The sequence below is a fragment of the Macrobrachium nipponense genome, chromosome 17 (assembly GCF_015104395.2).
Source record: "Macrobrachium nipponense isolate FS-2020 chromosome 17, ASM1510439v2, whole genome shotgun sequence".
NCBI lineage: Eukaryota > Metazoa > Arthropoda > Malacostraca > Decapoda > Palaemonidae > Macrobrachium > Macrobrachium nipponense.
In genome coordinates this window covers 26,352,394-26,370,940 of record NC_087210.1, presented here as the reverse complement: position 1 = coordinate 26,370,940, position 18,547 = coordinate 26,352,394, and the positions used below count along the sequence as shown (strand labels likewise).

The following is an 18,547-nucleotide window of genomic DNA, read 5'->3' as shown; positions in this document are numbered from 1 at the left end:
GTAGGCCTGTAATACGCGTACAAACGAATGCACATGCCTCGCAAACGGGGAACGACCTCTGAGACAAGTTGCTTGTTCAGCAAATACCATTCTCTCTCCGGTGAACTTTGCAGTGTACCACCCCTTGTCTCTAGGCAAGCAGAGCTATGTGACTTTATTATTATATAAAACACTTTAACATATTATTAGCCATTCCCCCTCTTTCACCTCTTTAGAGGAGCTCAGCTACCCTAATGCTAGCACCCGCCTAGCTCTAGACACAAGCGTCTTACAATATATATAAAACAGAGGCTGGCTCAAAAAAAGAAAATAATGCACTCCCCGTTCACAACCCCATATCGGCAAACTAATGCCCAATGTATCACTGTACCACATGAACTTAGAGCCACCATCCGTTGCCGGAGCACTTGTGCTTCGTTCGAATGCATAAAAGTTTAAGGACTCCAAGTACACAAATGGCGATCAGTATAGCGGCTAACATGATCATTACTATTGGTATAGTATAAGCCCCGGTTCATCGAAAAAAAAGGTTCATCTTCACCACTATCTTCGAGTGGCGGGACAGTAATGGACTCCACTGTAGGCGGGGATTCGAACCGCCTTATGGCTTCCGTAAAGGTGTCGGTGAAACATCTTTATCGACGAGTTGTAGACACGCCGACTAAGTACCATGAAGAAGTCTGTAAGAATCCTGCAGGAACTTTCAAACAGCTGGGATCCCTGTAGAATGAGCGAAATTGTTGTAAACGCAGGTCGAGAAGTACGTAACCCAACTCGAAACAACTCAGCACGCGCCATTATTCAGCGCCTGCGACCCTCGTGAGTGTATCCAACACCCTCCCGTCGCGAACTGTAGATTCGACGTTTTCTACTGAAGTAACGTGGTCACCACCCCGTTATTCTATGCAAGTGCTACTCGCACCCGCCTCATCGGAAGACTGTAGGACTCTGGTTTTATCCCAGAAATTATATCGAAGACATCTCATCCTTTGCCAAGGCAGTCCACAAAAATGCCCTTCGTGTGTAGACTTGACTCAATCTCTGGTACTGTAGAACGAAGTCGTCTCCCTTGGCATCCTCACGTAGAGTTGGGAATTCTCCAAAGTCATTGTGTGTCCGTATTTAAAGGTCTACATGGTCATAAAATAACTAAAGTCTGTTTTACCCCACAAATTCGTCACTAATTAATATATTCAATCTACTAATCAAATATTAGAAAAAGAAAAATTCCTCGCTAAACCAAAAAATCTTTACCTACTGATTCTCACAAATAATCCCATATCTGACAAACACACTATCAAAAGAGAACTCATAAGTCTAACAGTAAAAAACCCCTTTATGGTTTATTTATAACTAGCCTCCATAAAATAATAATGACGAACACCCCTTCTATCCAACCCACATACCCTGACAAATTATATCTTCTATCTAATAGATAAATGCTATTTAGAGCTCAACCCTCATTGCAACATCTCTCGTAAGAAAAGAAAAAGAAGAGAAAAAAATAAATAAATAAAAATAAGATAATACAACAATAGTAAGTGAACTTTCCCCTTCCCGTCCCCATTACACAGCGCACATAAGAGAAAAGAAAAGAAAAACAATCAGTTGTTTAATCATCTCGGACGACGTTAAGAAAGAAAGAAAAAAAAAAAACATATAATTCAACATCTTTTCCCAAAAAGGAATGTGTACCGTTACAGAATCTGCTAGCGCAGCAACCCTATCGACAAGAAAAAAAAAAAAAATCCCCTTATATGACACGTTCTCGTGAAATGTCATAATCGGCATCTCCGAAAACCGTGCAAATCCCCGAGTCATCAATTCCAAAGGGAAGGTTCGCAACCGGACTCCTTACAGCAACTTCAGCAAAAAAGAAACCCACCTATGAACACGTCAGGTGCTGAGCATTGCAGCATAATCAGACTCGCGACGCTAGAAACTCATGATTCTCAAAAAAAAATGTTTAGTACTGATCTTCGTAAGCACACCCCCCAGAACCATCTCATTATACATAAACCATCATCTTAATAATAACACCACTCAGGTGACATAAATAATTCCTCTATTTAATTACTGACCCCACGCTAAAAAAAACCATCTCGTTTCTCAGCTAAAGCAAACATTTGCCGAAAAATATTAACCCCGAAATCTTACGCCAAAACGCCGCAGACTTACATACAATAAGAGAGAAAAACATTCGAAGGAAACAAAGGAGAAGGAAAAAAAAAATTTCAAAACCATTCTGTCATCAAATTACAAAACAGATAACAAGAAAAAAAAGGAAAATGAATGCAATGCGCGATCATATATTAATTGCCACGACCAAATTCTTTTCAATTTCGAGATATGTGTTAGCTTCGACTGACCTGTTCGTTCATTTAAAACTACAAACCTATTTCCAATTTTCTCTTCAATGACTTTAAAAGGACCTTCAAACTTCGGGCCTAGTTTGTAATTTAACTCATTTCTCACGTTAAGTTTTAAAAATACCTTATCACCGACATTGATCTTGGGATCAGATGATTTACTAATACTCTTTTTGAACCATATCTCTGGTTGTGGACTCGAGATTACGGCTAAGACATGCGTGTCTCTCTCTCGCTGTGGATATCAGCGCTTCAACTGTATCCTCCCCCTGGTGAGGCGTAGTTAACAAATCAAATGTGCCTCGCGCTGGATAACCAAACAAAGCTTCAAAAGGGGACATTTTAATTGAATCGCTAACCATGGTAGGTGGTTAATGCTATGTCTAACAACGTTAATATATCTGTCCCAATTTCTATCATTACCACCTACCGTTTTTCTGAGCGCTTCGAGCACTTTCCTGTTCGCTCGTTCGCACAACCCATTAGCCTCGGGTCTGTATGGAATAATTGTTACTTTCTGTATTCCCATGAATTCAGCTAAACTCCAAGGTTTTGTTCACAAATTCCCTCATTGTCGGTTAATAGAACTTCGGGTGAACCGTATCTGGAAACGATACCATTGAAGAATGCTATTGCTACTTCTTCGGCTGTTTTATGCTTAATGGGGAAAATTTCTACTATCCTTGTAAGTTCATCTATTATCACTAGCAGTACTTGTTCGCGTATCTAGACTCACAAAAATTCCCTAAGACGTCCTATGTATTCTCTGAAAAGGTTTACTCGGTATAGGATACGATCCTAATTTGCATGACGTTGTCCTAGCAGGCTTACATGCGTTGCACACCGCACAATTCCTTACGAAATTTTTCCACATCTTTACCCATATTTTTCCAAATGTATTTAGCCCGAACCTCATCATAAGTTTTTTTCTATTCCCAAGTGAGGACTACCGAACCTGCAATGAACTATATCTAAAACCACTGGAATTAGGACTTTCGGAATTACGATCTGGGTGTCGTTATCTCCTTTACTTCACTGGTTCTCAAACTATATTTAATTTTCCTAACCAACAGATTTCCTTCTAACTAATCCAAACCGAAAAAGGCAAGCTATAACGTTTTCTTGACTAATTCCCCTCTCAGAAATGCTTTCGCATCTGCTAAGACCTCGTCTTCATCTTGCTTTAGCTCTATGTGGGGTATATCCCATTGTATGGCTTCGTTAGTGACCTGCGCGACTTGGAAACCTTCCACGTCATGAAAAACTCCTGCTCAAAGCGTCCGCGCAACATTAAATTTGCCCTCTATATATTTGAGCTTTGCATCAAAATCTCTGATAGTTAGAAACCATCGAGCTCTTTTGGGAGACAAATCGGGTTTATTAAAAGATCAAGTAACGGTTTGTGGTTCTGTAAGGACTTCTACTTTATTCCCATCAGTAACATTTTAAAATGAACTAAGCTCGACACTATTGCAAAGGCCTTCCTTATCTATGGTGGCCATGGACTTCTCGTTACTGCCTTTTGTCCTGAACTTCCTGCTATAAAAAGCTATAGGATGAAATTTCCCATCAAACTTGCATAAGGCATGCCACCTATGCCTTCCTCCGGCTTGCATCAGTCACTAATGTAAAAGGTTCCTTAAAATCTTTGGAAACTTCAAAACCGGGGGATTCATTAGCGCATCTTTAAGCTTTGAAAAACTCTCCGCCTGGGATTCCTTCCATTGAAATTGAACGTCTTCCCGCAACACATCAGTTAGGGGAGCTGCTATGTTAGAAAACCCTTTTACGAACCTCCTGAAGAAACCGGCGATCACCCAGGAATGACTTAATCTCTTTCTTTGATCTGGGGATGCGAAAATTCGCTATTGCTTTGACTTTATCGTCATTTACTCTAACCCCTTCCTTAGATATGACGTGACCTAGATATGTGATCTGCTTTTTCAAGAACGAACACTTGGCTAGCTTGATTTTCAACCCGCTAATCTAAGCCTCCTAAGTACTTCTGTAAGCACTTCCAGGTGTTGCGCGATCGTGTCCGTTGCGATCAGGATGTCATCCATATACACAAAAACATTTTTGCCCAATAACCCGTGCAAAACTGTGTTCACCAAACCTGGTAAAGTCATCGGACTGCCCGATAAACCGAAAGGCATTCGCGTAAATTCATAGTGTCCTTGGGCACTGAAAAGGCGGTATATTCCTTGCTACTCTCGCTGAGAGGGACCTGTAGAAACCTTGCGCCAAATCAATTGAACTATAAATATTATGTCCCCCAATTTCGACAAAAAGATCTGGTATGCACGCAACTCGGGGTAGCGGGTCAGGGAATCGTTTTCTCATTTAAACGTCTAAAATCGACGCATACACGGACCGAACCGTCTTTCGTAGGTACCGCTAACAAGGGAAAGTTGTAAGGAGACACACTGGGTCTAATGATTCCTTCTTCTTCCCATCTATTAACTTCTTTCTCTACCTGTTTCTCTGATTTTGAAAGGTATGCGATATGCAGGAATATAAAAATAGGTTTTGTTGTTGCTCTCCAAATTTACCTTATGCTCTAAGACATTAGTCAACCCCCATTTATCACCTTGCAAGGCTACCGTATCCCCAAATTCCGCCAAGAGCCCGCTTATCGCTTCAACGTGTTCGCTATAATCCGCATTAGCCAAATGTTCACTAAATGTTTGTTTCCTTGATTGTATTTCTGCCTCCGAAAACTCAGGTTTCCCCTCTACGATAGCCACAGAACCACTATCGCAGTTCCAATCATGGAAGTCTACTATATATGTATTTTTCTGGTATCTCCTAACTGTATCATTACAGCTCCACCCACGTAACCCCATTCTTGGATACACTGTTCACCGATGCCGTGCTAACAACTCCCCTGAGCTTTTCACTGTTTTCAATAACACACACATCTGTGGGTTTTCTCATTTCCTTCAATTTAACTTTTACCATAAACCTTTGAAACTGGTAGTAACATAATGTCTTCAAATAAAACACCTCTATATTTGTTGGTAGTAGATCTCCCCTTGCCACCGCCCCATACAAATTACCACCCTCAGTATTATCCCCACAGCATTGTTAGTATCAGAAACAACATCCATATTAGTATCATCACCAGTATTGTTAGTATCATTGTTACCACTATGAACTCTGATAGAACTCCCGTAATCATCTCCCAGATCACCAACGTGTGTGAACATTACCTTTCCCCATAACACTCGTATCACCGCAATTATACCACCGAGCACCTCTCCTCTTTCAATAACCTCCATGTCCTCCATTCTATTCACGTCCTCATATGGTATGAGGTAATTTCATTTTCCCGATTGTTATCCATTAGCACCCGCATGGATCGAAATCTTGTGTCTTCTACAAGCAGGATGACCCAACAAGATTTTATTACCTAAGGCAATTCCTTTATTACCAAAAAAGGTTCTGTTAACACTCTGTCACCGAGAGCAAACCTTATTTGTACACAAACCCACGGGTGTTTAATCTATGGGCTTGCACATCACACACCGTCTCCGTAGAGGGCTGCAAAGGGTAATGGAGAACATGGATTGATACAAATTATAGTCCATTAGATTTATTGATGCCCCAGTGTCTATGAAAACCGGGATATCCACATCCCCTACTGTTCCATAGACTATGGGCTTGGGCTCTGGGGCGTCCCCACGAGCCACAATGGCATATACCAATCACCTGTACCCTTTTTGTTGATCGGGCTTCCAAAAATTTCGACCGATCCCTTTGCCCACTGGTTTGACCCGCCTGGGAAGTTCTCACATTATAATTACCAGAACCTTGCGGTGCAGGCCTCGCATCTCTCCGTATCTGAGATGGACAAGACTGCCAATAATGCTCAGTACTTTTACACATTCCGCAATATTTAACCCTACACATTTCTTTGGATGTCCTGGTTTATTGCAGTTGAAACAACGCAACTGCTGTTGCTTTTGATCGAACGATCTTTTGTTATACTCAACTTTTTGCCACACAGACGATGAGAAGAGAGTTCCGTGTCTCTCTGTACTCTATCCCTCGGGCTTGTCCCGTTAAAAATTGTGCTATCTACGGTGGGACATTTAGACCTGTGTTTATCTATTTGGGTATAAAGTAATTCTTCGTCTGAGGTAGGCTCAACCTTTTCATCAAAGCTATCCACTATTGCATCAGGTACCTCGTGTAAGAGCAGGAAAAATAGATCAGTTTATGAACATTATTTAGAGGGAGATTATCCCCTGTAACCCATTTAGATGTTTTCAATTTTCCTACCCCAATCTGCCACTGCGTCAAAACAGCTTTGAACTATGTTCTACAAGGCTATTAGTGCCTTTCCGTAGTTTTATAAAGACCTCGAAGGTCTCTCACCATATCTCCGTGTTCCTTTGAGCCATATGCGGTTTTCAAAAATGCTTGCAAGTCTGTCCAGGTACGACATTTCGTAAATTGGAAACTCCTTGACCTATGACTGAGGTCTCCCTTATTGAAATCTAGCAAAGCTTTCGCCTCTCTGAATGCCTCTACATCGTCTACTATATTCTTTCCCGCTAAATAGTTATTAACTCCCTCTATGAAAATATGCAAAGGTTGTGACAAAGCGCCATCCACGATCCCTTTGAACGGGCTGACCCCCGCAGAAATGTTCGTCACGTGATGTAGTAGCGTCGTCGGTTTGGTATCTGCCATTTTATCTTGTTTCCCAAGGCTGTTCCCCCGATCTCAATAACATCAATGTTATTATATACACTAAACCCAATCAAGGAGAAAAAAAATTTTCCAACAACAGATAACAAAAGGTAAGCGTGCCCCGCCCCAATCACAAAATCAACCCACGAAAATGGCAATAAAAAAAAATAATAATAATAAGAAAGGGATAGGAAAAGTAAGAACGTAAGGTGTTTCCGAGCTAACTCGCCTCTCTCTCTCTCTCTCTCTCTCTCTCTCTCTCTGGCACGACTTGCCGCAAAAATCCCACTCAGGCAAGTTCGCCACACACAAACACAAGGAACATGAACAAGAACAAAGTTAAAGAAAATCCACAAAACAAAAAGAGGGAAAAAAATAAGAAAGAAAAAAAACTCGAAAATACACTTACGTCTTCATATGACCGTAAACCGAATTCACATACACCGCAAACATGCGCGAACTGCGAAACACTTTAATATGTCGAAAACCAAACTTTTCTCCCCCCCACCCCCTTTTCTCTCTTTTTAAACACCTTTATTCCGTAATCTCAAGAAATAAACTGGCTTGGCTTGGGAGAGGAAGACTGTCTGAGGAACAGCTTCTCTCTGTCGAATCAGCAGTAATGACCCTGAGTTGCCTGTGACATGATTAATAACCCCTTCTCCTATCAAAATAAAAACCGAAACCCCCTATTTCTAACTGGTCACCAGTCCCTTCGGAGCGTACCTACAGCTTGAAAAATATATAAAAAGCCTTTACCGCTGGCACCACTATTACCCCCCCCTCTATTCCCTAAACTACACAAACTGGGAACTCTTACCTGTTGCCAACGGTGCCCTGTCTGTAAGATGTCACGAGGCTTATTAAGACTGCGTAAATATACAAAAAATATCATTTATTTCCCAAAGCAATTGGTTATAACAAAGAACAAAATTATTAACAAGTCAATTAATGGCACAAATACCCCAAATCTGCCCCATGAAAGAAAAACCCAATAATAATAAACATTCTACCTTCCGGACTAAGGTTACCACTCTCAAACCCCAAACAAGTCACACTGTCTAGTATTAGTCAATTAGAGAATTCCATTCCTAATCAACCATGGAATCGGACCCATCTGTAATAAAGATAATAGTTATATAGACACCACACGTCACTCTTTTCAAAGTATTTACGTAAAGAGAATATTTCCACACTTCTCTCTCTTTCCCAAAAGGTAACAGATTTTCTAAGTTTTTAAAGAACGTGTCTTACCTTTTCGATTGGGCGTTCTCTTCCTGACAACTTAGGGTAACCGCTTGTTCTCTCCTTTGCACAAGAATGCGGCGTCTTCCACAAGTACCCTGAACCAGTAGGCCTGTAATACGCGTACAAACGAATGCACATGCCTCGCAAACGGGGAACGACCTCTGAGACAAGTTGCTTGTTCAGCAAATACATTCTCTCTCCGGTGAACTTTGCAGTGTACCACCCCTTGTTCTCTAGGCAAGCAGAGCTATGTGACTTTATTATTATATAAAAAACACTTTAAAAACATATTATTAGCCATTCCCCCTCTTTCACCTCTTTAGATATATATATATATATATATATATATATATATATATATATATATATATATATTTATACTATATACATATATACATATATATATATATATATATATATATATATATATATATATATATATATATATATATATATATATATATATATCATATATATACTATGTAACATGTACACACATACACATACAGTGCATATATATCAAGATTTATATATGTATGCACATATATATATTTTATATCTATATATATATATATATATATAGATATATATATATATATATCTATATATATATATATATATATATATATATATATACATATACATATATATATATATATATATATATATATATCTATATATATATATATATATATATATATATATATATATAGATATATATATATATATATATATATCTATACTATATATATATTATATATATATATATATATATATATATATATATATATATGATACATATACAATATTGATATATATGCCACTGTATGTGTATGTGTGTACATGTTCACTAGTATATATATGATAATCATATTATATATATATATATATATATATATATATATATATATTATATATATTATATATATATATAGTAATATATATGTATATATATATATATATATATATATAATATATATATATATATATATTATATATATATATATATATATATACATATATTATATGCCATACATATACAAATATTGATATTTATGCACCGTATGTGTATGTGTGTACATGTTACATAGTATATATATGATAATCCTAAGTGCCCCTAGAGTGCCTATCCCCTTTAGTACAGCCTCAACCCTTTTGAGGTAGAGGGAGGCAAAGAGGCTTCCCCAGATCTTGGGCAAACACCCGATTTACTTCTCGAGTAATCAAGAAATTGTCCGCAAAGCCAACCTTATGTAAATGAGAACCTCGTCCTCCATACTCTGGTAGGAGTCAGGCTCTTCCATTGGGAACATTGGGAAGTAAAAAGGGCAGAACTCTGGATAGTAGAAGTGCTGAGAGAGGGATACCCAATTCTATTCAAACAGAAACTTCCTTTAACCAGCTCTTCTGTCATATTGACAGCCACTCTGTAGGCTCAGTGAGGTTTTTAGCCCTCTCAAGAAGTATCATCCCTTCTCAAGAAAGAAGTCATTGAAATGGTCAAGGATACCTGCTCTCTGGGGTTCTACAATTGGCTATTTGTAGTTGCCAAGGCCTCAGGAGACTGGAGGTCAGTTCTGGATTAAGCACCCTGGATTTGTATGTCCCAAAAGCCAAATTCAAAATGGAAATGAGCCAGACTGTCATATCATCCATTCACCAGGGAGATTGCATGATTTCATTAGACATGCAGGACACATACGTCCATGTCCCTGTCCACTCAGACTTAAGGAAGTTTGTAAGATTTGTTTTCGTGTACAAATTATATCAGTTCCTCTATGCTTCAGCTTGTCCACGGCTTCCCAGGTGTTCATGCGTGTTCTTGCCCTCTTTGCAAAATGGCTACATCTCCTCAGGATAAAGATTTTGCTTTATAGTAATACCTCACTCTTTTGCGATTCAAGCTGCACGAATTCACAATAGTGAGACTTTTCATTGGATCCTAACTAATAGTTATCATACACAAGTTTTTCTTAGACGAACGAATGCAGACGCAAACATTCTTTAATCCTCAAGAAACCCTACAAAAGTGTTTGTTTAATTTTTTATGGAATTTATAGGTTTTCAAGCTTTTCTGTGTGAATGAAATAACATTATTTAAGATGAATCTTACCTACTGTCAAATTTAGCTATATCTCCCACCGATTAGGCGAGTCAGCATTCAAACAAAAAAAATTGAATGGCTGCCCAGATGACTGTCTAGTTTACCTGTTCTCCACCAGGTGTGTTTCGAATGTTTTAGCTCTTGTCAGAATTCTCCTTGCTGCCATTGCGGCTAGGCAATTGTTGGTATTCTATGAAGTTTGGCTGTTTTACACCTGTTTATGGTATTGTAATTTCATTTTCCTAGGATATCTTCCACCGAAAGCAAAACCAGTAACATCAGGCTATGTATGAATGTTTTGGTGTAACCAGGATGGTGAAATTGGAAGTTGATCAACATTCCTTTGTACTGGCAGGGGTACAGAGTGTGATCTTGGAACTACTAGATGTGAAGAATGTGGGGTATTGTTCTGAGAAATTTATGCCTGAATATGTCAGATATAGGAAAGACTGGGACTAATAGATTGCAAAAGCAATTAGTTAGATCAGGACTTGAACCTGTCAGGCTATCCCTACTTAGACTAGGCATTTTAGTAGGCTAGTATTGACTTCCATTGTAGCTCTGCCTTCTTCTCCCCATATGGTTCAGGAAAACCATAACGAGAAATTAGAACATTAACCTATTTTTAGTTCTAATAAAATTTGAACTGAGTTCGTGAAAGGAACGTTCCGAATCCCTCCAGTGTGCACTCATTTTCGTGTTCCCTGTTAGAAGTAAGGTGTTGGTGCCCCGTGACAGTTGGAAACATCCGCTGCCAGGGAATCGGGTCAATTCTCGGGACGATGGGATTCTGTTCCTTCCAATACCTACTTCGCCCTTTTCATGGTCTGAATCTTGTTTAAAGCGTTCGCCAAAGGACCACTAAAGCGATCGGCTAGGACCGTTAAAGAGTTCACATAAGGACCGTTTCGGTAAGCGTTAATGCTTGCTCCGTAGGCGCATTCTGTCGTCTTCAGCACCTAGTTTGAGGTGTTAGCATGCATAGGCTTAATAATATATGATATAGGTATAGACATTTTATCGAGATGATAATGTATCTGTAGCGAGTTTTACACATTTTGACTGTTTATCTCTCTCATGTTTTGGTTATTCTAAATTCTCGTCTGCTAGCATTTTCCTTTTTCTTCGTAATGTTTGTGTTCATTCTTTGTGTGCTTCCTTTTTGGCTATCGGCAAACCTCTTACTACTGCCTCGATTAATGTTTCTCTTTCAAGTCTACACTGTCTGTAGTATCTAAAGTTCTCGCCGAGTTAGATATTCTAGCTTCAGAGATTTCTAACTTAGTTTCATATAGGAATGCTTTCAAGTATGTATGATTGCTTTCGGACAAGGCGGAGCATTGTTGTAACTCCTCTCCCGCCGCCTCCCACTTTTGGCGCCTTGTTCTCTCTTTCCCTCTGTCGACTCGTGTGGACTGCGGACCAGGTTTCCCAGACGTACGATAATTATTGTACAAGTACGATAATTTGGCCTTCTGTATGATAAACGATTATTAATCAAAATACGATAATTTTGAAGAGATTTGGTACGATAATTTGTTCTGATACATCTGGGAACCCTGTTGTGGACATTGTTGACTTGTGTGAACGCAGTTGACTTATGCGGAGTGAGGACTTGTCCGAGTCCCGAGTTGCTTAAACTGTCTTCCTCTCATTGAGTTGTGGTGGATTCGATACAGCACTCAGCTGCTGTCACCTCATATTGACAAGTGTCGCTTTTTGTTGCCAAGGGTGCGGAGAAAGAGCAATCCTTTAAGCTCTTTTGTTTACCTCCTGTCGGCAGCTGTCTCCTCCCGTCGCCCACTGATGGAAGAAGAGTTTGAATGGAGTTGGAGGAACTCGTTTGGGCCGGTTGGCATTTGTTGCCACACTATGCCTTGCTGTATCCTCATTTTGTTGAGGATAGAGGCCACATAGAGAATATATCTTAATTGTCTTAGTGTATTTTGGCGCCCTCTAAATATTGGGGAAGAGAACCAACACTTTCTCCAATTAGAGAGCATTTCGTAACTTTTCTCGTCCTCGAACACACAATCTCTCTTTGTCTGCCTTGGCTTGTCGTCTTGTCTTTTAAAGTCCTGGAGAGCCGAAGGCCGCCTTTTGCTGTACAACGCTTATTGGTCCTTTAACCGGCTTTATTAGGAGGTTCGCTTTCTTTCTCTTTTCTGTGGGGAAATTAACTTGAGACTGACAGACATACTGATGGATTTTCAGTCTAACTTGAGTTATTACCTTTTATCTATGTTGTCTCGTCTCTGCGACTTCTTAGAGAGGTGGAGATGCCAACCCAGCGGGAGTTTTTTTTTTTTTTTTTTTTTTTTTTTTTTTTTTTTTTTTTTTTTTAGCAAGGAAACAAGTAACTAAAACAAGTAATTCATTTCTGATGTTTCAGGGTAATGTCCTCATGCGTATACTCACTCGGTTTGGAAGAAGTGAGAACACTTTCGCTTCCTGTCCGATTATGCAGCTCGGTTTAAGGCGAAAAGGGATTATCTATTGGTAGTCTTACTTTATACCTTTTGGGAATAAGTGCAGATTCAGGTATAAAGTAAGACCTGTGCGGAAACTGATTCCCCGATGTGAATCAATGCGCACCTTAAGTAGTCGACTGGTGGATCCCGCGTAAATCCCTGAAATACATTTAGGGCAAGTATATTTATAGATAACACAAGAAGACATATAAGGACACAGCTAATCTTTTATCTTAAACAAGGAGCCTATATTAAGAGGATTTTTGGGAATTAATTTGACTGATATGGCTGGGAAGTGGTCATGAATAATTTGTGTGAATCTTTTTTGAAAGGTTAGGTCATGGATACATGGAAAGGTTGCATAGAAACTAGGTTAGTATATAGAAAATTGAATAAATTACTAAATAGACATTTCTCTAGAAAACCTGACGTTCCAACTGTACCAAAAATGAGTTTCTATGCACCTTTCCATATATCCATGACCTAACCTTTCAAAAAAGATTCACACAAATTATTCATGACCATTTCCCAGCCATATCAGTCAAATTACCCTTGGTGAAAGTTAAAGCACACAGAGTTATGGGAGTGGCCACTTCACTTACTTTCAAGCATAACTTGTCCCTTTCCTCTATTATTCAAGCTATGTACTAGAAGTGCAAGTCTGTGTTTGCATTTCATTACTTGCGCGAAGTTTAAACCACTTACAATAATTGTAGTTTCTTGGGTTCATTTGCAGTTGCTGGCATGTTGGGAGAGGGAGTATAGGAAGTATTCCTTCCATCCTTTACTCTTTGCCTTAAGACAAGGGTGTCAAGTCTTAGGGGAGCCTGGGGGTACTATGTACTTGGAGTGCCCACCAGATTTTTGTTTTTTGATGGTTTGGTAGTTGTTTTAATTTTGGTTTAGAGAATTACTTTATTTACTCTGGTTGTTTTGTGCTATGGTACTGAGCCCAGAGCAGGGGCAACACTTTAAGACTTTGCTAGCTATCAGAAAGGTCCTTCAGTGCAAAGATCCCACTGAGGTAGCAAGCGCTCCTTGGCTATACCACCATGCTGCTACAGGTTGAGATGAGTGCTGACCAGCAGCAATATTTTCCTGCAGAAACTCTTACCAGGTAAGGAACCAACAAGCATTTCACCAGTGCTAGCGCTCTTTTCTATTCATAATATTTCATTATGATTCTTGATGTTTTAGAGTAGATGTGGGATTCAGCCATGTAATTACTTGGTAAGTTGTTTATATAAAAATCATATATTTATTATAAGATAAGGTTTTATATATACCAAGTAGTTACATGATCAGAGCCCTCCCTCATCCCCTGACATGGACAGGAAGGGCATAAACAAATTGAAGCTCTGTGCTGAGTTGGTTCTTGTCTTACCCCAAAAGTGGGCAGGGTTAGTCACCTAGCCAAAACAAAAGTAGCACTACCATGAATTTTAAAATTCTAGTTGCCATTTGAGTTGAAACTATAGCTATGTATTCAATTACTTGTGAAGTACTATATATAAAACTTTATTTTATTATATAAATATCATTTTCCAGGTCATCAGCCATAACGCTTGTATTCACTAAAAATAACGCTAGGCCAAGAATGCTGCCATGTGGAACACCAGACACAATAGGTCTTGGTTTTCTAAAGATCCCATCAACAGCAACTTGTTGCTGCCTACCTGGAAGGAAATTTTGAAGTAAACCTAAAACATAACCACCCACTCCAAGAACCTTAAGTTTGTAAATACTAAGTGCCGTCTGATTTACTAAATCGAAAGCAGTACATACTAAAAGCTATTTGAATTTAAACCCAAAACATTAATTTATAATGTACAGATTGGTATTTTTCATAATGTCCTTTCTAATCAGTCTGGCAAGTAAATTTCTCTAGACATTTCAGTATTGTTGAACTCTTTTGAAGGTTTTCTGTCCTTTTAAGGTTTCTTCTTTAATCACGTCTTAAAAATTCCAGGAACACCACCAAGAATAGCTAAGAATACAGTTGACTTTTCTCAGTGTCTCATTCAAGAGGCGGATGACCCTCCAGTGCCATTTTCATTTCTAAATGATAAAGTTTGGATAAATGTAAGTAATGATGAGTACTATGTATAGCATTTTGATTTGCTGTTTGCAGTTCACTGTAACAATGATGTTATTTTAGTGTTTTTTCTAGTAATCAGTACTGTGAATACATATAATACAATAATTAGTGAATAAAGTGTTGTTATAAGAAAAAAAAGAGTTAGTGATAATTTTAAAAGGTTTAATGCTTCAACACTATGAGATTAGTTGTCAAATGTTCTGTAAAACAGATTTATTTAATTTGTATCAAACATTTTATAGATAATTTGCTGTTAACATTATGTAATATTAATACAGTGGGGCATCGCTTAATTGCGGATCAGTAATCACAGAATCAGTCATTCACGGGTTTTTTCTTGGCCCGCTTCTCATGCTATATCGCTGGTATGAATCACAGCATCGTGGGACAAACATGTTGCGTACGTGATGTTTATTGGTAGGCTAAGCCTCGGCCGTGGTCCGATAATCACCAACATACATGAAACAACTCACATTATGATATTAACTGACAATAAAGGTAATAAAACTATTCTCACCTTATATATTATTGGCATATCTTCATAATAAATAGCCTATTCAAGGTATACGTATGACGTTCATTGGTAAGCTAAACCTAGTTGCAGTACGATAACTACCAACATACATGAACAGATTCACATTATGATATTAACTGACAATAAATGTAATAAAACCATTCTCACCTTATATATTACAGACATATCTCTGAATTAAGTTCCATTTGGCAACTAAAAACAGTGATGATATTGGTAAAAACGACATCAGTTGATTATTTTAAGAATGTAAACAAAACAGAATGCAAATGGTAAGTCGGTATGTTCATATCATAATACTATAATATGGTAATAATACATACAATATGATTAGACAGTAAAACAACAGTTTTATTAAAATGATCATTATTCTCAATACACAACTATTATTCAACTTTTGCTAATGGATATCTGTCAATGTTACAACCAAATCAGGCAACAGTCTCTCTCTCTCTCTCTCTCTCTCTCTCTCTCTCTCTCTCTCTCTCTCTCTCTCTCTCTCTCTCTCTATAGAGAAACAGCTGATTGCTGACGTCATCTGCCATAACTATCGAGCGTTTATCAAGTTGTTTAAGTTGTCACTGCCGATATTCAATGGTGGCTTCCAAAGATTAAAATAAAATACATTTTTACTAATTCTTCATGTAATGGAGATCTGAAGAAAGAATCTCTCTTTCTCTCGGCGACGAATCGCAAACAAATAAACTCTCTCTTCTCTCTCTCTCGTGTCGAAGCTTAAATGTTCCTCTCTCTCTCTCTCTCCTCTCTCTCTCTCTCTCTCTCTCTCTCTCTCTCTCTCTCTCTCTCTCTCTCTCTCTCTCTCTCTCTCTCGGCGACGAAGCATAAACAAAATACGTAAAACCATCTTTTACCTTCTATATTATCGTCATATCTTCTTCATAAAAAGGCTATTCTTGGAATAATTTCATATCAGTGAAATCAACTTTTATCTATGCAAAGCCAGCCAGCTGACAAAATGTATGTACGTATATAAAATCAAATTATGGTAGCGTTCATGGCAAGATTATCTTTCGAAATTGTAATAGTACGTGTCATGGTAGTAATAATGTTTGGGAATATACGTAACATTAATTTTCAGTACACAATATCATTGTTATTCTGGTAGTAAATAATAGTTTAGAATGATCATAATGTACTCTGCATTGTCAGGGGTTTGTGGCACGATGAAGCAAACAAAATAAAGTTTTCCTTTTAAGCTACGTGTTTAGGAAAACATGATTAGAATCGGCTTTGTGACTTCGTTTATTTTGATATTTTTAATGATACAATAACTATCATTTGTACTACTAACACGGATCTGTTGAGTCCAGTGTTACCAATTTTGCATTTTTAATGCCAGCTTTCATTTTCTTGAGGTAATTAGCAAGAAAATTTTCAATCTAGCATCTGGCAGGAAAACTTGCATTTGTTTTCAAATACATCTAGCATACGTATTTTGACATCAAAACTTTGTAATGTTAAGTTTAATATTTCTTTTATTCTACTATGTTTGATAATTATATCATGTAAGAAAAAGAACAAAATCTTGCAAAACCATTTTCAGGAATTGAACAGAATAGGTTTCGAAATTGTTAGGAATCATGTAATGTAATGTACAAGTACACTGTATGTTAGAAACATGTTTGAATCGAAAAAGAGAGCAATCAGTTGAAATTGGCTGGGTGGCATTGTTGTGTATGATGTGAATTTTTTAGCACTTTATGGAGCACAGTCTAGCAAGAAATTGCCATTCCCATTTGGCAACACTGGCCTGCCAATGTTTTAAGTTGTTATTGTAGTCATGTTCGCCGCGTTCTATAAATTGTACCCATATAAACGAGTTAATTATGTGGCATCCAAAAACCCCGATTCTTTTACTCTTATGGGAAAGAAGCCTAAACGTCAGATGAAGGTTATTAGTGTAATATATTAACGTGTTGTGAAGAAAAGGGACCCACATGAGCGTGCATATGTAGGCTTCTAGCTGTAATCCATAGGTTAGTAGGCTACATATGTACAGTTGCACGTATGCTATATATATTTTTACGGCTAATGTTGTAAAATAACTTTGAAACCATCTTTAATTTAGTTTAAGGTGATAGTTGAAGACATATTTGGTGTTTGAACTAAAGTAGGCAGTTATAAACATTGGAATAGTGGTCTTGGGTGGGTTAACTATTAAAGTAGGGAGTTTTTAGCAATTTTTGAGGGGGTTACCAGGATAACACGGGTATTTACTTATCAAGGGGGGTTCTGGGCCCTATCCCCCGCAATTATCGAGGCCCTACTGTATTTTAAAATGACTAGATCATTGTTATAAGCATTGTAGACCACGTATATACTTGAGTGTAACAGTTGTAAAAGGGTACTAATCCAAGATGTCTTAGGATGTTTTGGGATGATGGTTAGGGTGTATTTTTGTTTGAAATATTAAATTGTTTTAGTATGATAAATTAAGGTATATTTTTTGTTTGAACTATCAAATTAAGCAGTGAAATGTTAAGATAGACAGTTAAAAGCATTTTAGTTTATGGGGTTCTGGGTATTTGGCAGTTATAAGCCAGTTATAAGCATTTTTAGAGGGAATTTTTGCATTTCCTTGGATTTCATGTGAAAGTTGGGGAGCAGTGTAAATGCGTTTTTTGCAACAAAAGTATTAAAATACTTGGGTATAAGTATATTTAGAGGGGTGTCAAGTATTCGTGGATTTTAGCTATTTGCTTGGGGTTGTGGTACACATCCCCCATGAATACCAGGGGTTGACTGTATATGTGACACTATATTATGCAGTATTAAGTACAATATTGTACTACATTGAACAAATGTCTCTTCCTATTGAGTCTCAACCAGCTAAGGGCATTCATGGAGAATTTCAGCCGACACTGAATTTCATGGCTCAGTAGGAGCTCATAAGCCTTGCCTGCAGCAGTGTCTTTCTGGTCAATTTATTCTTATCCTTCTGTTCTGTGTTGGTTTTCATAGTTTCTTAGTTGTATGTTGCTGAAGGTTTCTCATGAAGCCTTGACC

The 18,547-nt window shown here is 38.0% G+C and overlaps 1 protein-coding gene across 6 annotated transcripts in view; it reads left to right on the top strand.

The window, feature by feature from the left end:
* The window catches only part of LOC135196141 (protein MTO1 homolog, mitochondrial-like), a 126,279-nt gene that overhangs the window by 49,577 nt on the left and 58,155 nt on the right, over positions 1 to 18,547 (top strand). For all 6 annotated transcript variants that reach the window (XM_064222685.1, XM_064222686.1, XM_064222688.1 and 3 more), the window contains one exon: positions 14,860 to 14,972. In XM_064222685.1, the coding sequence (XP_064078755.1) occupies positions 14,860 to 14,972 (113 nt within the window). The remainder of the gene's footprint in view (positions 1 to 14,859; positions 14,973 to 18,547) is intronic.